Here is a 25,373-nt window from a genome sequence, read left to right as displayed (position 1 = left end):
AAAAAAAGGCTAAGTTGTCATAGAAGGAATAACCAGTATGAAGAGGTTTTCACAAACATGGAAGCTCATTCCTTCCCCATCGAAACTGAAACAAAAAAAATCTTATATAACACATTCTCATAAGTACTGCTTTAGCTTGGGAACAAAAATCTTCTTTAATCCTGGTTTAGCTTTTAATATTACATTGTACATTAAAATTCATAAAGTAGTTCATTCCAGGCAAAACAAACTACTTTTCAGTTCTGGTCTGCAAATAGCAGAGGAGGTACAATAAATGCTGTTGCTTTCAGAACAGCTTTTATCAGGACAAGGTTTACTACTCCATTATTACAGTGGCGCCTGGAAGTGCAGTTATAGTTAAGTGTCAGGGTTTCCATTAACTCTCCTCCATGGTGGTTTTTTGCAGGGGTGGGAGGAGAGGATTGCATTTATTATTTTGTTCATTTTTACTTTTGTTAAAATGCAACTTGGCACAAAGATTATCAACCTAAATCTCAAATTTTGCCAGCTTAAATATAAAAATTTTGCTGGTGGTGATATATGGCACATGCATGTATTTAAACTCCAGGATTCCACTATAAAGTTTCATGGAAGCTGGTGTTATCCAGAACTCCTTGCAATGGAGATTCACTGGTCCTCAAACACCAACAAAGCAACATCCTCCTAGACACCAGTCTTTCAAGAGTAACATCCTATCTCTGAGACCCAACCTATGATTGCTTTAACATGAAGGAATTTATCTGTAGTCAGAGAGAGACCAGGATTGTATTTATGAGATGAAGGTTTTGGTCAATGAGTACCCAGAACCATGACTCATGCAAGATTTGTGGATACTTCTTGGAACACTGCCTTGTTAAAATAATATTCTGCTCTTGATGTTACACGTACTCTGTTTTTACACAGGATGATGATGGCCCCCAAGGGTTAACACAAATTTTCTTTGGGGAATATGGGTGGCTGGAAAGATTTCTTCCTCGGCTCTGCTGAAATGGAGATTACTTGTCCTGAGAAGGAAGTGTTCATAACTGCAGGGTGGCTAAAAAGCTTTAACCAGAATATTTTGAAAAAGAAAATCTGTAACTTGGACACCTGTCTCCATTCTCCTCCACAAGTATAAAGGAGAAGGGAGTCATCTTCCCCCCACTTCCCAAACTGTCCTAATGAGACATAAAGGCCATCCCTAGCACCTCAGGATCCTTTAAAGTATCCCCAGATCCCTCATTTCCACATAACTGCAATAGACTCATTCTCTGAACTTGCCCGAGGAATACCCCAAAAGAGCCTCTGTGGGGTGATCTGCAAGACAAAGGTGTTGAAGTGTGGGGGGAAATTAAAAAAAGAAATAGAACATGAAAGGACCTTTTTCCTTCCTTCTAGATTGCAGAGGTTAAATGACGTCTCCATGCAGTACCTACCTGATGGAGATGCTAATACTTATAAACTCCAGTGCCCCAGGAAAGAGCCTGACAGACAGGCTTCTGCCCCGGGGGGGCAACTCGAACAATGTCCAAGGGAAAAATCCTTGTGTACGCCGTCTCCTTGTGCTCAGTCCACCAGTGTGGAAGATAGTAGCAGACTTTTACAACTTGACCAGCTTAGAAGGCTATACACACATCCCAAAAGCTCATGCATTAGAGGCTAATGATTTCAATTAAAAAAAAAAAAGTAAGATTTTGCATTTTGTTTAAGTCAAAGAGAAAGGGAGAAGTAAGGGGGACAAAGAGCTTCTTAAAGGATTTCAAAAAAGAATTGGAAACAATCCAGATACATAAGCTCAAGTAGCAACTAGTAAGAATGCTGTAAAAATGAGATAAATTCAACACTGTTCCTTCTAACTCAGGCACCAGGGTTTATGCTTGGTGAATTCCTACTGTCCAATCAGACCTCCAAGGTCACGCTTTCTGTTTTTCCATACAACAGAATGCAAAATTTACACAGAACAAGCTCAGCTGCTAAATGGTTAAGTCTGCTCTACTGTCTGGCCACCAGTTGGCAACACAAAAATGCAAAATAGATCCTTTTCAGGATGTTTATTTTCACATCCTTCCGAAACTGATAACTTGCAATTGCAAAATAAACCTTCATGTGTGGCATATTAGCTCCCATTTTTCATGGTTTCATAGTTTAATTGTTTCAAATGTTACACTGGTCTAAAGATTTAATATTAAATATGTTGGCTCTTGTGTAAATTCTGTTGTCAGGATAAACGGTCTGTTTTCTCTTTCAATGGTTATCCGAGAAGCTCACAGCCAAGCTGGAAAAATATTCTGCTGTATTCCTCCATAGTGAACTTTAAATAATTGCTTATAATAAATTTAGTAGTAAGGATGCTAGTAGTTTTATTTCCTTAGTATCAAATAGTCAATAAACTGCGGACATTTTGGGGGAGGTATCACAGTAGCAGTTTGCATTGATAATTTCGCAGTATCCTGACTATAATTTATTTCTGCTGTGATTTGTAAAGTTATACTTGACAGTGTTACAACTAAGATAATTTCAAGATTATTTCTAGCATCTAGTATTGTAGTTATCTTACCAACACAGATATTTCAATTTTCAAACTTAGGACTCTGAACACTCAGCAGCAGCTGAAAAGTGCTTCAGATGTTTATAGGTGGGTAATTCTGGAAACATGTAAGAAGGTCACAGAGAATCGCAACTCAGAGGTTTCTACATTCTCAGTTTATTCACTAGGGAAAGTGTGTGTGTTTTGTTGAATGACATAGAACAGCACAACAACTGGAAAAATAAGTGCTTTGTTCTGTAGACCTCAATATTAGCCTATAAGGTTTCCTTGTAAACTTGCTTTCCTTTTGAAAAGGATTAAAACAAAAATGTATGCTGTTTCCACTTTGAACTGTCGCAATTAGGTTAACTATACTCCTGACTCACACTAAAAAGAAAAAAATGTAATTACGAACAAGAGCACAGTAGAGACAGATAGATTTCTCCCCCCTTTCCCACCAAATTTGGACTTACAGTATGTTTTGTCAGTTAAGAAAACCCCTAAGTCTCACTTTCTTTCTGGCTGCAAGGGATTTTTACAGTTTAAAGTGTGAATTAAAACCAGTACAAGGACTACCTCTGACTTGACATCCTTCTGGAAGGTCCTGTAATTAACTCTGTTCTTTAGCTGTGAAATTGCCCAAGACCACTTGAGACAGAGTGAGACATTACCTTGGCAGAAAGAGATAAGTTAAGAAGGAGGGTTAGCCTTGGCTCTGAATTACCTGGGCTGTGGGAGCACGTACAGATATTAAAACAAACTCAAATGTTATTTTAAACACAGTTATCTCTATTTAACTATTTCCCACTAAAGCATTACTATGTAAATAGATTCTTGTCCTTTATCTTGAAGAATATATATAGTGGATTTTACAGACTAAACTCAATGATAACAAAACTACACCATTAGTTCAGTCTGTTTTTTCTGCTAAAAATTTCTTCTCTTTTGAAAAGTACTGCAGCAAGTCAAGGTGATCTTCTGTCCTCCCTCGTACAATTTTGTTGTTACTTTAGTCTGGTCCTTAGTATCCATTAGCTGAAGGAAAATTAGAAAAATAATCTCAAGAGGAATTTATAGCATTCTGAACGGGTATGGAACATAGTCATAGTCACAAGCCTATGACTGGTTAACAAAAACCTGCTGTTTTTGTCAAAAACTCAGCCATCACAAAATTCCCACAATCCCAAAGCCTTGCTTTGTTTAGCAAAACTGGACTGTGTATACAGCATGATTCCCACATATCTGCAGATCAGTTTGATTTTTCCTTGCATACATACAACCTTGAGCCACAGCAATGCAGAGTATTTCTGAAAATATACAGGTTTTGGAGAGTTTCACTCACAATCACATTTCTTCTTTGTGGAAATCCTGTGCATTCCTATGGCTCACGTGCATTTCTGATGTACCTTAAAACAAGCATCAGAGTTTCCTTGATCGACACAAGGACTGCACCATTGAACCTCTTGATCCCACTCTATCAAATTTGTAATTTTTGGAGAATTAAATCAAATAAATTTTAGAGAAATCAATAGGAGTTTCATTTAAAAAAATACTAAATGAAGCTTTAACGAACATATCCAAATCATTCAGAACAATGGATATAGCAAGCCTGTTATGTTACCCAGCTGTCAGTAGCTCAAGCTGGTGAAAGCATGCCCAGCATTTTAGGATGGGATCTTCTTTGCTCCATCATTTTAGCTTTACCTGTTTGCTTTGTGGAAAAATAACTTTTAAGGCACTACAAGGTACTCACACTTCTGCTTTCATTCCCTCTCAGTTTAGTGGTCCAAATCCTCCAAAATCCCTTTCTGAAGCTGTAACATTAAAAACCTAAGAATTGTAAGAAAAGATGACAGCTAAAAGCCATCATCTTTCCTTGCCCAGTAAAGCTTGTACCTCAATAAAATGAGCAAAAAATTCTGTAGGAACCATAATGGATAGAATTTATGTCAAAATCAGGAAATAGGTAGTAATAAACTGCTACTATCATCTATTATATTTCTTAAAATTAATTTGCGATATGCGCCGCAAGGAATGATTCTACGAGTGTTTCAAAAATGCGACAGCAAAAGGCTTCTTCTTTTTCAGAAAGGTCTCACCCAGCGGGACAGTGAGAGAACACAACGAGCAAATCCCAAAGGCAGAGAGAGCAGTTTACTTGTGGAGGCCGGCTGGGCGGTGTGCTTATGAGCGGCGCCGGGCCCATCGCAGAGGCTGCGTTCAAGCTCCTTTCCCTCTCGTCCTGGTAAATTCGATCTCGTTCTGCTTCTGGCAGCTGCAAGAAGTTCTGCATAGCCCGAAGGTTTACCAGCAAGGACTGCGAGGCAGTCTTGGGATCCTCTTCTTTTCGGAGGATTTCTGAGAGCAAGCCCTGTAGGGAAGGAAGAAAAAAATAGGCTGGAGAGTTAGCCTAGGTGAGTGTCTGTAAAACGGTGCTCTGCGAAGCCACTGCTTATCAGTCCTCATTCTTCTTACCGCTGGGCTTGGAATGAAAACAGCAAATGCACTATTTGCTCCACATAGGATTGTATTAATGGCATTTTAGGTAGCAGAGAAGAGAGCCTCAGTTGTACCCTTAATTTTATTAAGCACCTCTTTTAAATACAGCATAAACTGAACCTGACTAATACATCTTCCTCCTTTTACTGGCTTAACTTGCCATGAAATCTTTCACAGTCCACAGACAATCATGAGATGTTAAGGATAAGTGAGATACACTGGGGGCTTCTCAGGCTTCGCAGGCAAAATGCATACGCAACCTTAAAAAAAGGCTTTCCACATTTCTAGCAACTTAAACAGATCTTTGAAAGGAAGTGATATTTCACAACAAATCTGAGACTATAAACTTGCAATGTTCCGAAAATACTGCTTCACTGACTCAGGGCCATATTTTTTATAAGTCAGTATTTCTTTCTAAGAGTCGCATATTGGAGTTTAACGAGTGAGGAAACTCGCTGTTGGAGGCCCTCACGTTCCTCCTTCTTGCACCTTCCTCTCTCTTCATCAGGACAACCCTAATCCTCAAACAGTCCATCACCTGTGATATTTATATTTAATGTCAACAGGTTCTTGACATCTCCTCCCCCTGCCAGATTCTCCTTTTAAATATGTTGGGCATTCAAAATGCTCTACTGTCTTGGAGTAACAAGATCGTGATAAGAAAGGTAACTTTTAGAAAAGCAGATGTTTACTACTGTTTAGAATAAATGCTGTTGCCATGCTGGGAAAGAGAGAGGATTGGTATGGGAGGCTCTTACTTAATAGGGTAACAAGGGAACACACATGTGAATTTAAAGAAATAACACAACCCAATGTTTCTTTTCCTAAAGAACACTTGTAAGTTATTCAGGATAATGGAGGGTAAATGGAGAGAGAAACAGACAATAAAAAAGCCAAAACTAAGATAGGTAATACTGACTGCATATATTTATTCCTAAGGGGGTACAACAGAATATGGCCAAAACGTATCTTTTTGGGAAGTCTGATGCTCACAGCACCTGTGGAAGTTGTCACCTCTCTCAAAGGTATTATCCTACCAGGCAAAAGACTGTTAGGGAGGTGCTGCTGCAAAGTCACTGCTCTCAAGCAGCTGTGCTTAGGCAGGACCAGGGCCCACTCAGTGTGAGCTCTGCACTTCTGTGCTCGGCGATGAGAACAGAGGTGCCAACCACTACACCTCAGCCGGTGTGGTCCTCATGGCCCTGTCTGTGCCTGCACACATAACAGGGAAATGGCATGGAAAAAAACAGTCTTTCCAGCACTAAGCATGAAAAATATTTTGGAGGAGGATTAAAAAAATAATAATCTTGGGGGATACTTTCTTACCACTTTTCTTGATCCCTCCTGTTTTCTGGTATCCAGGTAGAAATTACTCAGAAGGTGAACAAATGAGTTACTGACAAAAGTGGCACTTGGGTGAAGTTTTAAGTTTTTTTCTTAATGGTCAGTCTAATAATAAATTTACTTATTAGCAAAAATGGAAAATAAATTTGTGTCTATCATTTTTTTCCACTTTTAAGTACTCAAACCCACAGCTACCAATGTTTGTTAGTGGTAGGCTTACACAATCCACCACAAGAGGAGGTACAAAATGATTTTATTCTACTGGAGACAAGGCAAAGCTGCCTGCAGAGCACAGGATGTAGAGAACAGAATAGAGCAATTTAGGTTGGACAGGACCTTTAAGATCATTGTGTCCATCCATTAACCACGCACTGCTAAGCCCACCACTAAAACATGTCCCCAAGTGCCACATTTATGTGTCTTTTAAATACCTCCCGGGATGGTGATTCCACCACTTCCCTGTCTGCCTGTTCCAGTGCTGGACAACATTTTTGGAGAAGAAATTTTTACTAACATCCAATCTAAACATCCCCTGACATAACCTGAGATCATTCTCTCTCGCCCTGTTGCTTGTTACTTGGAAGAAGAGACCAATGCCCACATCGCTACAACCTCCTTCTAGGTAGTTGTAAACATATGCAATTTCTGACTGTTTCTGTGCTGGAGACAACTCTCCATGAAAAAAGGAGCAAGAAAAACTAAACTCAAGTGGACTGATCATTGTCAGGAGAAAAGACTCCTTACAAACAGCCAGCCCACTGTCAGACACAGGAAATGTCCTTAAAAAATACTTTAGCCCGTAATAGAAAAGATTTGCTTGTAAAAGCCTTAGCCACATAGTGGCCAGCTAAAAAAGGTAGAAAAGGGTGCTTTTGTTGTATAACTTTTCCCTCTTCAGTGAAATAAGTAAAAAAAAAAATGTTGGTGTGTTTTTTGGTTGTTCTGGGTTTTTTTAACTTTTGCCTGCATTTCCATTGCTGTGGGACACCTCTTGGTGATTAGAAATGCCACTAAGTATTCATTCTCCTCTCTTCCCCCATCACTGTCATGACTCTTGGCCTGAGCTGGGAGCAGAGCAGAGGAGAGCGATGCAGAGAGAGGAGGGGAGATGACAGAGCAGGGAGAAGGCAAGGAGGAGTTTGCTTCTAGGCTCTAAACCTAAAAGTCAGAATATGTGAGGAAAAACCATGAAAACTAAGATGTAGTAACCAGGTGCAGGCAAATTCTTAGAACTAGAACACAGTTTGCCTGCTTCATATATTACTTCATTGCTACTGCTTCAATTTCTGAGCACAAAACTTCAGCTAAAGTTGTTAGACAAGATGTACAATGGGAAAAATCCTAGAAAGAAAACAGCAGCTCTCACATTCTGCCCTGTGCTGATGTGCACAGATTAGCTGCTCATTTTACCAGGCTTGAACTGGTTTTCCAAGATACTAGTCTTGGTGTGATCTCCTGATATTGTACCTCAATTGCACCTCAGGTTGCACAAAAACTAAGCTTGTTTTGCAAAGAGATTAAAAACACTGTTAGGCTCAGAACTCTACTCACTGTCCCACCCTTGTATTTTTTTTGCACTGGAAATGTATTTTTTTAAAATGTTCCCAGGTTCCATTGGAAAAAAAAAAGTTTACATGTCATCACAAGTATAATTCATTACTAATGGCACAAAAAATGTTCAATAAATATTATCAGGGCTTTCAAAAGCTCATTACAAATTCTTTTAAAATGGAGATAAAGTGTCTGCCAATATGAACAAAAACACTGCCTGTCTGGCCCCCAGTTTGTCTCCTCTTTGAACATAATCACTGATTCAAATAGATTTTATCAGTGTGATAGAACTTCAAAGCTCCCAGAAGAAACATGCAATTTGCCCAAACCTTCCCAAAACATGCAGAACATCCCTGAACGCTCTCCCTCTTGGTTGCGGGGTGCTCCTATCCCATGTCCAGGTGGAAGATTATTCCCAGGCTCCACCCCCAAGCCTGGATCCCAGCCAAGTAAGTTATAAGCAGACACATTTATCTATGTCGCTTAGTAGCAAGAGGAGAGCTGTCATGATGGTGTAATAGCACCTTTTTACCTTTTATTCAATAGTGATATGGATAGTGTACTTTTTCTTAAATTACACTACGAAGAATTATATGAATACAGTGGCAATTTCTGTTATACTTAAGCAGGCAAATTTCTTTCTACCACATAATTTACAGAACTCAAATTCAATAAAACATTACATGATGGTCCATTACTGTTATCAATTTTGAATAATCCATCTTCATTTTTCATTTTACTGGAAAATAAAGTGTGCCAAAGACAAAGTGGAAGGAAAAAAAAAGTAGTGCCTGAGAAGGTGGTTTGTGTAAACTTAGATTTTGTTTTACAATTACACAGAGCCGTTTACTGCATACAAGCATTCTCCTTCAAAATAGCAGCATGAGCACAGCAGAATTAGCATGAGCACAGTCCTAAATACACAGAAGTTTTCACATATGAGAAAAGGCATTACACATGAATGAAAGGTAGTACGTCCTGCCGGCTAATATTTTAAACGAGCATGGGGCTCAAGTAGAAAGGAGGGAGAGAGAAAAGTGAGAAACACTGAGAAATATTCAAAGACCTTCAGATCAAACATTGTCACTGGTGGGAAAAAGAAGAGTAACAAAAGTCAGACATGGAAAAGCAGCAAAAAGCACTCTTCCTTCTTTCATGAAGACAGAGCCACAAGGTTGCCTCCATACAACAGCACCCAAGTTCCTGCAGCAAACCTTACAGCTGAAAGTGTACACAAACAGAGACAGGCAGCCCTCAGTTCCAGTTCCAACCACAACCATGACTAACACAATTCCCTGCTCTCACACTGCAGACTAGTCACCCAGCCATGCACCAGGCTGAGCTACACCTTCGAGTCAAATGTCAGGCTGGCTGTGGGAACCCCAGCCTTTCACTTCCTGACTCATGCTTACATTTAAAAACACACAACAGAAATGGGAGAGCAGTTTATTTATTTGTTTAGGGCTCCGAGGGCAGTTCAGCCCAAAAAATGTTGCTGCTGCATCCAGCTCTAAGAACAAAACAGAGTAGAGGATCTCCCAGTTTAGCCTAACATTTGAAACAGCAGACAGAGCCTCTCTGCTGATGGAGGGCTGTGGCACCACACTTTGGGGGCTGCCCCATTGCATCATCACTGTCATCCCATGGCTGCTTGGGGCTACCTAGGGTAGGAAACTGATCAAAAATGCCATTTTCTAGCCTGCAAAGCACAAGAAAATACTGAACTTGCTCTTAAAAGACAGCAGAGGTATCTGCACAGTGCACTGACATCAGCTGGAAAAAAAATATTATGTTTAATAATTTGATGAACTGGCAACTGAAACATAAGCATCTCAATTTACCAAAATTAACCTGGCAAACAGAGAGACTGGTAGTCACCTTTGGACACCTTGCTTGAGGTGAAACTCAAATCTGCCAGCACAAGTACTAACTCAACAAAGTTTTCTATGGTGCACTGAAAGGAGGTGCTAACAGGATTCAACCTGTTTCTTTGCATCCGTGAGGTGGAAACACAACTGCTGAAGGACAAGCAAAACTTCAGATCCGACTGCACTCTGAAGACTTCCTAGAAGGACCACAGAGAAATTGCTACCACCAAAACTGCTTCTGCTCCCTGCAACAGTTGTCCTATTGTGCCTGTAGAGATGTGAATTTTCATTCAAGTTATAGCTATCTGGACTTTGATTAAAGTTTACAAGGCACATTCCTGAGAACTGTTTTCAAATTACCATTTGGAACTTAAGGGTAGGGGGGAAATTATTCAAGAACACATTAAACTCACACCATTTCTTTCTTAAGGATACACTTCTAAGGTGTGGCTCAGGGGTCTTTTTCTTCTTTACAGATAATTAGTAATAGTAAAAAAAGACACTCTAGTTTTAAGAAGTATTTTTACCAAATTCTTTCCTTGGATTGTGGAAAGATAGAAATATTTCTAGTTGACATTTCTGCTGCCAAATTAAAAAATCCTTGGATTGTGGAAAGATAGAAATATTTCTAGTTGACATTTCTGCTGCCAATTAAAAAATCCTGAAAATCAGGATCAAGTGTTGAACTACCATGTTATGCTGGTAGAAACTTCCCACCCAAAACCACCACCAAATTCTGTATTCATATTGTAGAGCATAAGTCTGAAAAACAAGAGCATCTTCAGCCAATTTCGAAGTCCATTTTATTGCCTCAACATTATGCTAAATCACTCTTAATTTTTAGATCACTTCCTTCCTTACCTTTTACACTAAAAGCAAATCTCTCCCCTCATCTGAGACTGTATCTTGACACCAGGGTTTTCTTGCACAGAACTCCTAACCTATTTCAGGGAGTTCTTATGCCTTTAGAAACTGATGGCATGATATGGTCCCTGGACACAGCTCAAATATACTTATGACAGTTTCAAAACTGTCAGTGGTAAGCCTGAGTTAAGTTTCTATCTCAGAAAATAGTACACAAATTTAAACAAGCATTTGCACTTTCTCTAGCCAAACAACAACAAAAAAAAGACTTAGGATATTAGAAAATCACTATTAGAAAATACCTCCTAAATGGCATCAGTTATTAAAGTACTATACTAATTTTAGCTAAATGTGATGTGTCCTTGAATAAGCTGTGAGGAATTCAGAAGTACAGCAAGCAGAACAAATTTAAAAAGTTTTTCTGTAAGAATTGCTGGTACCTGTGTCTACCTTGGAACATTAGCTCTCACTGTGGGTAAAATTAACAATTTCCAGGTTTGCAAAGGTGAAATGCACCCACAATAAACTTCTCTGTATTTCAGTGGGGCTTTGCTTCATATGAAAAGTATGCTGAGATATTTCTTCGCAAAACTGAGGCCGACACTCTCTAGGCTCCTGGTATGTTTCCTTTTTGCTCCCTGTAGTTTGCCAAAAACATAACAAACACTGAAAATCTTACCTAGATAACTGCAAATACTAACTTGATTAGCAAAACCAATTTGTAGGATATAGGGATACTACTCTGTGTTTTTTCAAATAGATTTGGTTGAAAATTGCCGATCTATGTAGATCTATTTCCTATCTCTTTAGGGGAATTGTTTTCAAGGTTCATTTTGGGGTTTCTTCCCAGTTTTGGGTCACTGTGAACATATTTTACCAAGCTGGTTAGCCACAAAGTCTGGGGAAGAACTGAACTTTAAACAAATATTTAATAACATTTGTAGTAAGAAAATTACATAGCAATACATATTTTAATATATATTTAGTGTAATAACAATACTAATATTAAAGAATCAGTATTTGCACTAGAAATCTGGTTCTACAGTTGCATTTCTCACATCAAAAGAGCATTTTCTCCTACTCTCTCATATAAATTCAATGTCCAGTTAGAACCAATTATCCTTGTACTTCAGGTAACAAATACTTCTCATGGACAAAGGACATGCCAAAAGCTGTACGCAAAACTAGCTGAAAAAACTGATCACTTCAGAGGGGGAAAAGTTAAGATAAAATAGTGGGCTTTTAGGAAAACCTGAGAAAGAAGTAAATATATAAAATAAGCTTTATTTTCTGAATTACTTGCTTGGCTTTTTGTCCAGGTAAGATGGCAGCTGCAAACCACTGTAACGTGAAGCTCCTATTATTGCTTTAATACTTTAGAGTATCAATAATTAAACTTTTAAACATTGTATTAAAAAAGACTCAATGTCACTTATTTGTAAATATAACAACTGACACTGCCTGGACCTAAGTTAATGTAAGTAATCCCTGCATGAGTTTATGTAACCCATGAAATTTGGTATGAAAGGCCCAGATCTTGAAAACCTCCTCTGCTGTAAAGAGGAAGGACACACACACACAGAGCCCTGCAGAGAATTCACACAATGACTCTACTTTCTTTTAGCTAAAGGAGGATGTAAAATATTGTAATGCAACAGTAATTCAGAACAATTACAAATGACATGCTGATTCAAACCTGGTACCAGAGCATTTGAAACAGAATTTTTATTCTCTAAGCTAAGAATTCTCTAAGGGAGAAACAAAAACGTTTCAAGAGAAGATCAAATGATGATCTTTTTTGTTATACTATAATTTACAATGGGCAAATTGTTCCCTAAGTATGTGTTTTCATTTGAAAATGTGGAACCCAAAGCAAATTTACCTATGCCTTTTAAAAATATTTCCCATTTTAAAAAGTCCTATTAAAAATATTTTATTTTCTGCTAAAACATACTTCTAAAATTTTGAGATCTTATTATTTGCATTCGATATACTGACATTTCTTCCATAAATTCTGCTTGATTAAATTCCATGCAACATGGCATTAAGTTAAATTCATAGAGCAGAATAAATTATAACAGGGTTAGCTTCTAAAACAGGTGTAAAAAATAACACATTTTAGTGTTACTTATCAGCTTTGCTAGGGATAGCTTTTTCTGCATTGAAGAGCTGAAGTATATGTTCTGACGTGGACACCAGCAAGCTCAGCAACTACTGTTTTTGCAAAACAGTACAAAAATACATGAAAAGAGTAGATAATCTAGAGATAAAGCTTTTAATTTTTGATCTTTTCAGAAGCCTGAAAAGATGTTATTAAGACTTTCACTAGAAAATAATAAAAATAAATGCAAGTATGGATAAAAGACCATCTCTAGTACACCTGAGAAAGAAGACTGGTTGTTCAGTGTGTGCAGGTGGTCAGTGTGGGTACAACACTGCAACACAAAAAACAATCTCTTGGGTGACTTTGTGAATGGTTCTGCATAGAGCTGTTAATTTCTTTTACTGGGAAATTCAGCTATTCATAAACCATCACAACTGGAGAGGAACCACGCTTCCTGTAAGAACAGCGGGAATTTCCACAAACCAATCCCTGAGGATTCCAGTACTGTATCAACATGGACAGTGGTCCTGCAAGGATGTGTGGTTCCTTCAGAGGAGCTAAGTGACAAGGTAGAAATGAGAAGACAGAAGATGGCAATTACTAATTAGAGAGAGAAAGAAGAGAATCTTAGACTTAAAAAAAAGAAAAGAAAAAAGATGACTGACCTGAGTTCGGTTAAAAGCCACACGTGCAAATACTGCCTGTGAGATTCCTGCTCGTTTCAATTCATCACGGACCCACTGGTAGATTTCGGAAGACACCTCTGTGTTCGTTGAGACCTGCTGCTCCAACGGCTTGTTCATGGATCTACTGACAGGAGGAGGGTGGTTCAAGTACTGTTGGTTTAAGGACTGCTGGGCTAGAAGTCTGTTCACTGCATACTGCTGGTTCAGCAACTGGGCCATTACCAGCTGCTGATTTACCAGCTGAGGGCTAATGGGAGTAGATACAAGTCCAGGGTGCAGGTTTGGAAGCGGGGTCCGAACTGATGGTTGACTACCATGAGAAAGCTGAACAGGAGATGGAGGCTGTTCGGCTGTGTTCCCTGGGACTGGCTGCTGACCGAAGTTGACATGGTTGGCACCTTGCTGGGATAGTTCAGAAAGGCTATCCATCTCAACTACAGCGGAAAAGAAACATTGAAAAGGCCAACATCAGACTGAAAATCACAAACTTGACTGTCCTTACAAGACATGCTAATAAAAATAAACAAATATAAAAGGGTGCAATGCAACCCAACCACAAGCGGGTTGCTGCATCCCACAGAGACAGATGCAGAGGACTTCAGACAAACCAATTAGACCAACTAGAGATGGGGCAAAGACAAGAGACAAAAACCCAGTCTGTGCTGCAGATGAAACAGCAAGTGCATCTGTGTAAAGGGTAAGGAGGGCTGTTGGGGGAAAACATGCCCCAGCCAGAGAGGGAAGCCCCCGGTGACTGGTTTTGCTCCTCCCGTGAGGTCCCTGCCATGACATCGGCAGTTCCCAGTCACTGGAAATCTGTAACAAGCAGGGTGAGGTGCAGACCTCCCAATGCTCTGCTAATTTCTAGATGCTGCATCAATTGTATGGGACTGCTAGGAACTAGTATAATTTATGTAAATTACACAGATGGGCTGCTTTATCTTGCAACCATGTATGCATGGTTTTTTTCAGTGACTTGCAACATGGTTGAATTTTTTTCTTATATTAACTCATCTGCCTTTGACACACCCTCCTTTTTAATTAACAGCACAGTTTTTTAAACTACAAGAGTTCTTCCAGTTCCCCTCTTGTGCATGATTAAACAATATAAAATAACTCTAGGTTGATATAAAGGAGCCTCCTTTTTATCAGCATATGTCACTTTTTTTATTCTAGAGCTTTAGCAGATCTGGTCTGGAAATAGCCCTAAGAAAATAAGCTTTATTTAAAAACCAAAAGTCCAGAAGTTCAGTATTTTCAGAAAAATGTTGTAGCGCTTTTTTTTTCTTATACTAGTAAAGCTTTTTTTTTTTAAAAGGCTGTGTCTGAGTTTTTCACAGTAATTATGATCTTCACTAACAGTCATCAGTGAAAAGCCACCCTTTCCTCCACAAGGATTGGAGCTGGATGAAGAAATCGCCACTTGGATTCCCAGCTGCATCCCCATTTTCCTCCTCTGTCCTATCACAGGCAGAAATTTGATAAATAAAAAACAAGCCAGCTGTTCTGCAGAGAGTTCTGGTGTCCATATCCTGGATCAGTACCCAAGCAGAGGCCCTGCTACTCCTCACGCAGGTGAATTTGGGGGCAATGCTGCCTCTTCTGCCAGCATTAGGTTACACAGGAATACATAAGAACACATCTTCTATTTGCTGTCTTCACTGACCCCAAATGAATGGATGGAGAACATGTCTTAGCAAGCCATGTAAGTAAAATTTTGCAGGGGTTGCCCCATGCAGGAGCACTGCTGCAAAGGATGTGGGAGAGGCTGTGGTGGAAAGGTCGCTCTCTCCTATGGACACTCTGCTGCCTCACACATGGACCACCTGAAACCAAGTGAAGTCTTACCACTAAATTTGGTGGTCTCAGAAGAAGGGTTCTGTGTTACACAGAAGGTACAAAGTAGATTAAGGAAAGAAGCTGCCTTTTTTCACTCAGGGAAAGTAGAGATCAACCCAAGTGGGCCATTCACTCGGAACAGTAATTCAAGCAATTATCACAAAAGTGATGCATTGTCTTCATTACAGCCTTAAGCTATAAAAGGCAAGGAACCCGTTTTGGTAGATGAATGATTTTGCTTCAAATACTGAAAGCTAAGTCAAGCTCGAAATTCAATCCAAACTGAGGTGCCATTTCTCCATTCTGTTGAAATTTACGTAGAAATTTTCTGACATTAAGTGTTCAAAATTATGTGAACAGGTTTAAAAAAGATAAAAGGTATCACAGAATTGATAGATTTTTTTCTCCAATAATTTACTTGTGCTTACTACGACAAGCAAACAATTGTCACAACAACTATTTGTTAGAATTAACTGAAATTAAGGTCCCAAGGTTAGATAAAAATATGAATTTACAAAATTAGAGCATTCTTGCTGGAAGGCAGTGATAGCTGTAGAAGCCTGTTTCTTTAAATATACATTAGCCAGAGCGAGAAAAAAAATACATACATTAAAAAATCAGTTCGTCACAGTTCCAGGAACAGGTTTTCTAAACAATTATTCTGGGTGGTAGATCTCTAGATTTACGGAATGGCAGCTTTACATCTCTGGCAACCCAAGTCAGCTTGGCTGTTTCAATAGCAAATATTTATTTAAATGAATTCTTTCACTATATATGTACTTTCTACATCTACTCATCAAAAGCATCCTAAACTTATCGTGACGGGAACTGGCTTCTTATATGACTGTGACAGACCTCAATGTGACACATAATGGTATGTAACCACCATCAAGGCAATTTTTTTTTTTGCTTACCCATCATATCTTTTGCCTTCTTGAAATGTTTATACCACCTTCCAAATTCCTGACATTTTGCTGCTGAGACATTTGCATAGTAAGTGCTGTTCACAATGGAAGAAATCATACTCTGTGTGAAAAGGGGAGAAGAAAAAAAAATCTGTAATACAGAGCAGTACAAGTCAAAGCACAAATTATTTTATTGTTGAACCATTATATTTTTAAAGTTTGAGAACCATATTGCATTTTAAATCCTATCATCCAAAGGCTTTTAAAAAACTCATTAATTGAGCATGAAAACAAACCAAGGTATATTGTAAATGGAAGCAAAAAATAGCAGATGTACTAAGGGAAGAACAAAGTTATCGACCAAGAAACATCATGCATTGGGATGGGCTCTGGACAGAAGATGCTAATCTTGAAAGTGAATTTTGTTCATCCTATTTCTGCTTTTAAATTTGATTGACCCTTCACATACCCACACAAGTTTACAGGCATGCAATTCCTACACTGCCTTTACAAGTGCACACAGTGACCCAAGTTACCCGTGTCCAGTTACTCTGTGCCACTTATCACAGAGCAGACTCCAGAAAATCATAGGATAAAACTTTATCTGAATGACCTATTAATAGGATAAAATATAGGGTTTAAATTATAATAAAATATGTATCTAATAACCCAAAATGAACCCAGCCTTGTTTTTCCTAAACAGGGTATTTTAAGCGATTTGCAAAAACAGGCTTATGAAAAACTTATTGTCATGTCTAATTCTGTAACTGAATATTAGCTGTAAAATAGACCAAAGGAAGATCAAGATGATTTTTTTCTCAAAGGTTCTCGAGATATCAGATAGCTACAGTGAGAAATTTACCTTCTGCTCAGTTTTGACCAATTTTAAAATAGTGGAATTTACAATGCATAAAACTTTGAGTTCCAGTACATTCTTTTACAAATTCAATTAAGACTAAGCCTTGCAAAATGAGATAATGCTCCAACTTGAAAATTATACTCAGTATATGATGTATGAACAACAAAATTAGCAAATATAATTTTAACAGGCTGAACTTTGCCACCCTTTAAATTTCTATGTGGAAAGTAGTTACTTTTGGCTTAACTACAAGAATTGTCCAGTGTATCAAAAAAACGATGACAGTCAAGAAGACAAAGCCTTGATTATTACATTTCTTCACTATTCAGCATGTAACATTTAGATATATTTGTGCTGTCTTAAAAATCATTTAGAACATCAACCCTTTGTTACACCAACTACAATAGCCACTGGAAGAAAGACTCTGGAGCAAAAATGCAATAAATGTTACTGTAAGTCTTCTTTTAAAAGGCTAGTTCAGTTTCTGACTAAAAGTACCTTCATTATTGATCTTAGTGAAGTTCATTAGAACCATTTTCTAGGGTATTACTCAGTAACAAGCTATTCATGGAGGCGCAGAACTCCTAGAGTGAGGCAGCATTATTTATGCCAAATGTGGATACCCTCTACTTACCAGGCAGGTATTTTAATGTTTCTCCGAATCATCAAAATTCTTGTCATTTCTTGATACTACTCTGGCATTTCTGAAACTAGCTAGAAGCCTTTTGTCAGTGGTATAAAAGGAGACTGAAATTTTAATAGACTACCAAAAGTCTAGCCTGAATGAACCAGAACCAAGCTCAGCTGAACCCAATTTCAACTTCCAGTATAATAGCAGTATAATTAATGTCTAATATGTACAAAATTATCTTTTAAGCTCTTTTATAGATTGAACCATCTTAAACACGGGCACGTGCTACATAAGTTGTGATTTTAAGAGTCCTGTGAATCTGAACTGGTAAATTATATGACTGCACAGACTACATGCAAAAACGGCAGATCTGTGCATGCAAAATGGGGAACTGCACCTGTCAGAGGCCACCATCCCACACCAACTCATGTATTTTTCGGATGTCATTTAGACTTCAAGGTGGGTTTCACTCATTTTACTTTGCCCCTTTCAGATGTCTTCTCCTGCCCAACTAACTTTAAGTATGAAAACATGTATATTAATTTTAGTAAATTACCTATTATTGAAGACGTTTGTCTAAGATTTCCTAGTGCTCCCTTCCATGTCATTTTACAACAATGATACACAAATGACATGGCAGTTTGCAACATCCCCTGCTTCTTCAGGAATAAATTTAATGCAGTTACTTTACAACCAAATAGGGGACTGGTCTGTTTAAGAAGCACTGCTGGGAATTTTAGCTTCACTGACACAATGTGAATTTCAAGCTTTGATGGCTAACACTGGGATGTTACTCCTGCTCTTCAAAGTAGATTTAAAAAAAAAAAAAAAAGACAGACATTATAAACACATTTAAAAATGAAAATTATCCTGCATTTTCTTCGAGAACACTTCATGCAAACATTCAAGTGATATTACCTACGCTAAGAATCCTCATCAGGAAGAATCAATGATTTATTTACTAATTCACTGAAGGCAAAATTTTACAAGCCAGATAAAATATTACTACCTTGTTAACTCAGAAAATAACTTGACAACACTGAATTTCATTGTTTCTATGCTTTATTTATTGTCATCAAACATGCAGTCACATCAGTGCAGAGAGATGCACTTGGCTACAGAAATTTCCTATTGCTATAGAATTCCTGTACATTTTAATGCCAATCTACATATATAAATGTCTGGTATGCTTATGGCCTAAAACTTAAGATTAACCCCATGAGATAGTGATCTTCAGAGATTCACTATCTAGACTGAAGGCATATTGGTGCTTTTCATATTACCTGGGTCATTACACTTGAGGAGTTCCCCATGTCTTGAATTATCAATAATCAAAATCAAAATTATTGTATTTGAAGCACATAGCATCCTGGTACTACTGTACATATCCTCTTTATCAGTGAGGCACAGAGGCAGATGCCTTCCACATACAAGGATGATGATTATAAATATACCATACAAATATTCAAATGCATCACATGCATCACTCATAAACAGATTTTTTTCATATTTGTGAGGAAAATTAAGAGAAAGCAAAAACTGGTCACAGATATGCAGTCTTAACTTATGTCCTAGTAGTTTATCCCTGAAAGTAAGTTGTGAGCCTTCAAGATCTCAAATTTCCCTCTTTCCCCTTTCCCATACCTCCCTCCCCCCAACCACATCACTTGCAGTCGTGTTTGAGAATCAGGAGATCTCATCTGAAATGGTGCCACCTTCACAGAAATCCCACTATTCTGGAATGATACCATCTGCTGCAGCCCAAGTGCTCTTTTTTTAGCCAAATAAGTTAATTATAATTGGGCATCCAACAACTGTGTGAAGGTAGGGGTAGAATTTGCTCTGAAGTTCAGCTGAGGTTCACCCAGCATAGATTAAACCAAATCCCATATTCTCTGGAAGATTAAATACCAGAGATTTGAAAACTAGAAACCATATTTTTCTCAAAGAAGTTGGGGAACTCCCTGGAGAAATACCATAAATCTCAAGCAGGAATCGTTTCATATGCCCATCAAACAAAACCCAATAAAGTGGTAGCATCAGACACCTTTTGTTTTGTGCCAGAATCTAACGCAAGGTGCATCCTGCAAGACACGGGAGGGACCTGAGCCTTTCATGCTGCCTCGTCCCGGCAGCCACTGCTGCAGGTGCTTCAAGGGAGGCATTTCTGAGTCATTGCCTCTAACACTGCTCTTCAACCAGGTGAAGTGTTGCTCGATCATTGCTAAAAGTATACTGTTGTCCTTTTTGCAAAACAACAAAAACAATGTTAATCAGGTTAATTCAATCATCTAAACCAAAACTGTTCATGCTTTTCTGCCAAATCAACCAACCACAGCAAAATCTGTTATCAGTGATTGCTCAGCTTCCAGTCAAAAAAGCTTTTAACCCCCACAGTCCCAAAACTTCCCCTAAATAACCTTAAAATTATTTTTATATGGGCAGAATAAGGCTGTTTTCATGCCTCATGAAGGGATACTTGGGCTGCAGTATTTACACAGAGCAAATACATGCTAACAGACTTAGCAGGGAGTAACAGACACAGCAGCTTCCTAGAACAACTCGACTGAATTAGATATCGGGGATTCCTTTGCAAATTAAACATTTTTCTCAAAAGGAGCACTGTAACCAAAACTTATTTAGGCCTTCCAGGTTGTTTAACTAGGAAAAAAAAAAGCTGAGCTTTTTCACAACTCATTCATTGGTGTTTAAAGCTTCAAGCCTGCTCAGTGGAAGGGGCAAGGGCTGCAACAACTTATTTACACAACTATCTAAATACGATTAAACAGCTGATGGACAAATATTAAACTGGAAAATGTATAGTCATTTCAGCTTAATGTAATCCCCTTTCTGTAAACACCCAAGATGATTTTTTTTCAACCAGAACAGTCCTGACATCTCATAAGCCTAAGGGTGAATAGCAAGAGATTGTTTTTGATAGTTATAAATATTCAAAAGACATGCAGACCATCTGCTTTCATAATACAGGTAAAGCAAGACTGAAATGGTGACTGCTGTATAAAAATGGTTCTTTTAACAAAGTCTTCCTCTCCTCGAAAACTATAAAGACAGATGTCAAAAACTGTTTACACAGGGTAATCAGGAGCGTGCAAAATGTAATATTCCTTTTACACACAGTGCTTGCTAAAGAGATTTTTTTTTCTTTTTCTTCCCATCTGTGTGTTGCAACACATTTCTACAAGTTAAAAACATTTTTTCAAACAGAGATCTCATGAATACCCAAAAACATGCTATCTGGTTTCTGAATGCTAATTAATTTCAACCAAGGAATCTGATTTTTTTTTTCTGTAGAAAGGAATGCATGCTTTTGAGATGGAGTACTTCAACAATGACAGACACTGAAAACAGAACACCCCACAAGTTTAATTTTGCACTAGTTTGACACTGGCTATTTTCACAACTGTTTTACATTCAAACCCGCATCTGCTAAATCTGGCTATAAGACAGGCAGCAACTATTCTCTCACTTTTCAAATGAGATTTTATTTACGTTTTACTGTTTATCAAGCTTTTCAGTATAAAGCCTTGTAACAACATAATGGTTTTGTGAAGTGATAAGTAGAAGATACCTCATCTTACACGCAGAGTATGAACAGTGCTGCCCATAAACCCTACAGTCAATTTTCAGAGCTGAAACACTAATCTTGACAGTACCCTTTTAATGTATTATATTAATGGTACAGAGGCGCTAAGCACCTTTTTTATAATTCTCAATAAAATGAACATTTACTGAACAATCTGTCAAACCACTGGCTCCATTTTTTAAAGCCAAACTTTTAAGGCTCTATTCTATTTTGTCTTCCATAATTCCTCTGCTTTACATTCCTAGACACCAGCAGGGGAGCATGTTCCAATGCTGCAAACTTAACATGGCTCTTTAAAAAAAGTAAAAGAGAAAAGCTATGAGCCTTTGTCCCTAGACCTAGTTTGAATAGTGATAAAGTTGCAGAACAGAACTTAAAGATTTGGGGGCATATGGAGGGGAGGATCTTTTCATAAAGGACAGAGGAACTTTGTTTCCTCTACTCTAGCTACTATCAGTGGCTTTTGTTTGCATGGAAATAGCAAGCATCAGCTCCAACACAAGCTGAACTCTTATGAGTGCTTATTTCTCAGGAGGCTCCACGTTAACATTTTTCAAACGGGAAGGGAACATTCAAGCCCCAACTGGATAACACAAGACTATCCTCAAATCAAAAGATTTTAGCCTGCCTGAGCCTACACCAGCCCACGTACTGCAAAAACCCAACCAGGGCAAAATGCTGTTCCTAGTGTTCTGGCATGGCAGAGAAATACCTGCCATTCTGAATAAAAGCAGGCCAAATATATCCAGCCACTAGCTGTTTTTTGGGCAAGAAATCCTGACACGGACAGTTTAACTGCATATGAAGAATTATGTTAAATTCCTTGGTCCATTAGCTTGAACTATAGCAAATAACGCCACTGAATTTGTTGTCATATGCCCTATAAACATGTAGGATCAGGGAAAAACCCACAGATGGACAGAGAAGAAAAAAACTTTTGTTTGTGCCTTTGGCATTGCACTTGGATGGCTATCTGACCTCCATACTGTTGCCAGGGTCAGGAAAGTAAGGATCTGCATGGCAAATGCTAGTCATATAAGTTAAAACTGAAGAAAAGGCAGATTTACCATGATGGCACAAGCTTTTCTTACAATACATTAGCATGTCTTTCCTCCTTTCTCCTATCCTTGAAAAACTTAATTTATCTCCTCCTCCTTTTCTGCCTTATGTTGTCTTTAAGCATTATAAATGTATGTATTAATGTAAACATAAAGCTACTTTGATATAATGAGGGAAGATATAAAACTAAACCCAAATTATATATACATATATACGCATATATTTATATATGTATAGAAATATACCCACACATGGGAAGATTTTGAAAATCAGAAATGAGGATTCAGCATCTGAAGGAACTGATCCTTGCACTATTTTTACCATTCTGTAATGTAAATTCCCAGTTGCTGCATGACAGAGCAGCATTCTCCCGATGTTTTCCGAGCATCTCCCACTGATGGATATAAATAAAGCTCAAATAAAAAGCTGCTTCCCAAGATACTACTCTTATATCTACAAAGGTTAAAAGCTTAAAAGAGAGAAAGATAGGTAGGTGGGAAATGTTAATTCAGATTTGAAGAACTTCATAACTGCGTTACAAGCTTCATGGCACAGTGCCTTAGACTAAAAAAAAAAAAAAAAAGAAAGAAAGAAAGAAAATGAAGTCACAACCTCAACCTATAAAAGATAAGGAGACATAACGCATTTTTGTCTTCATTGTCAGATGTCCAACACAAATCTTTTTAAGAATCCTGATTTTACTGCACATGATTTGTAAATGGCAGGCAGTAGTAAAAGTCCTGGCTAAACCCTTCCTAGAAACAATCTGGATAAAATATACATTGCAAAATAACCAGTATTTAATAAGTTAATTCTTGGTGTACTTCACAGAATGAAAATGAAATTGAGGGGTGAGTTATTACACCCTAAGATTTTGATTATGCGAGTGCCTTTGCCAGCAGAGCTCTGAAATTTGAGAGCTGCATGCGTAAGAAAAGCGCTATCCATTTCAGCCAGGAATCCATTTGAAAGGGTTGTTATGAAATGACTAGATTGCTTTATACTGCTCTTTCATCTTGAACTAGGAATGCATGTTTCAGGGGCTCTCCCCACTGGTGCCCACCACAACACTATCTTGGGGTGTACAGGCAGAATTTCTGCTGGATGAAGACAAACCCAGAAGCCATGCTCCAGCCTGGGCTGGACTTCAAGTCCACAAGACCTGATTTAGGCCACTCTAGGCTAAGTTACATCCCTCCTTATCAATTCCATGTGGTGACAGCCTCAGTGTCTCCATAAGGCTGCTGTTCCTACATTAGGCAATGTACTACATGAAGCCTGTGCACCTGCAGTTGCGTCTTGGGATGCAATGAATGGGACTAGAGGAAACGAGAACCAAGAGGACAATCTGAATAACCCCAGATACCAACCAGCATTTCTTGTGTGGGAATAAAGAGGTAGGTGGGGTCTTGGAAATCGCACAGACTGATTTGGTGAAAATCTGAGACAACTTCAGCATTCCTTTCTGGTGGATTGCTTTTCTTTCCAACCACTCTGTTCCAGCCAGGTCAGAGTGCTTATGCCTTGTTTCCTATCTGGAATGTTTGTCCTAATGAATGTGCTTTCAAATAGTAACCTAATGCAAATGCTTTGTGTGATACAAGACATTTTAGACCTATTAATGCATTCAAGTCAGCTTTGTGTACGCTAAAATTTTCTACAAATCTGCAGTATATACATTCTCCTGATAGAGATATTGATATTGCTCTATCTTCACCCAGCCACGATGCTTGTTTTCACTACAGCTTTTGCTTAATATTGTCCACCATGTTAAGGAAGATTTCCTTGCTGGGAAAGAGGACATGATTTTCAGCTAGTCTCTTCTCGGATTCCACTGTTCTGCTAAGCAAAGCATCAGATGTCTGGCATGAAGTTGAGCCCTAAGGCACAATGTCCAGACAAGAAGTCATCAGATGCAGTAGCACTAACAGTTGTCTTGCTGAATTTCTTTTGGTGTTAAGGATAAGCCTTTCCTTTGATCTCTTTTCCATTTAATACATAAGTTTTTGCAGATTTTTAATGTCAAAAGAGGCCATTTTGAGCATCCATTTTGGAATCTACAGAAAAGGAGATCCTAGAACTTCATCTAGCAATTCCCGAGTTCAGCCAAGTTACCAGTGGCCGAGCTAGAGAAATCATCTAGTATTTATCTGAAGACTTCCTCGTCTGGATATTTCAGTTCATCCATTGTAATATCTTTCTGTAACTTCTAAATGTATCTTTTATGTACTTTTTTTCTTTCTTTTTTTTTTTTAAATGTATGACTAGCTTTTAGTTTGAACTTCATTGATTTCTGCTCCTAGTGAGTGCATTTCTCATGCCTCTGATTGCTTGCTTAAATACCCCTCTAGTGCCAAATGTAACATCCCTTATGTATCCTTTGTTTAAATGGTTAAGTCTCAGTTTTACTGTTTCAGGTCATGTGCCTCTTTATGAGCCACATGTATATCTGGTTATTCTTAATCATACAGACCCAAATTCTATGAGGGATATGCTGCTAAAAGCACATGAACAAACTTCTTTCCATACTGAGAAAAACATAAAGATTTGTCAAGAGATAATTAATTTATAGTATGAAGCAGCTATGTTAGCCAAGATACTAGTTTTGCCTCTGTGTTGCTATCTTTCACTAGCAAGAGTTTGTGAAAAGTATAAATGCTCTGAAGAATTCATAAAAAGATCCAAGATTCAATGAAGGTATCTCAAAAGAGAAATGTTCCAGCTAGTTTTCCATGAGGAATATGTATGTGCACTTTAAGGTTCTATTTACTAAACTTTTCTTAAGTATTAAAATATATAAATTAAAGAAAAAAAAATAGCTGAATTAGGTTTAGCGCACAAAGATCCTCCTTACAAGAAGTGCAGAGTAAGGAACACACCTTTAGGAGCTTGGGGGTGTGCTAGCTGACACATCTTTTTTGGTGGGATTTTATTGTGATATATATACGTAAATATATAAATACACACACTGATGCCATGAAGATTTTTGCCTTTTCTTTTATACCCCTGTTATACCTGTTTACAACTTCCGTATTCCTAGTGCTTTTTCCCTAC

The 25,373-nt window shown here is 38.2% G+C and overlaps 1 protein-coding gene across 1 annotated transcript in view; it reads right to left on the bottom strand.

The window, feature by feature from the left end:
* SATB1 (SATB homeobox 1) overlaps window positions 1-25,373 on the bottom strand; it is a 74,714-nt gene that overhangs the window by 30,608 nt on the left and 18,733 nt on the right. Inside the window, 3 exon segments of the mRNA XM_017732136.1 lie at window positions 4,665-4,877; window positions 13,402-13,856; window positions 16,176-16,287. Coding sequence (XP_017587625.1) covers window positions 4,665-4,877; window positions 13,402-13,856; window positions 16,176-16,287 — 780 coding nt within the window.

The sequence above is a fragment of the Corvus brachyrhynchos genome, unplaced genomic scaffold (genome assembly GCF_000691975.1).
Source record: "Corvus brachyrhynchos isolate BGI_N302 unplaced genomic scaffold, ASM69197v1 scaffold53, whole genome shotgun sequence".
NCBI classification, from domain to species: Eukaryota; Metazoa; Chordata; class Aves; order Passeriformes; family Corvidae; genus Corvus; species Corvus brachyrhynchos.
The sequence above is the reverse complement of the archived record's forward strand: the minus strand, read 5'-3'. Positions and strand labels throughout refer to the sequence as shown.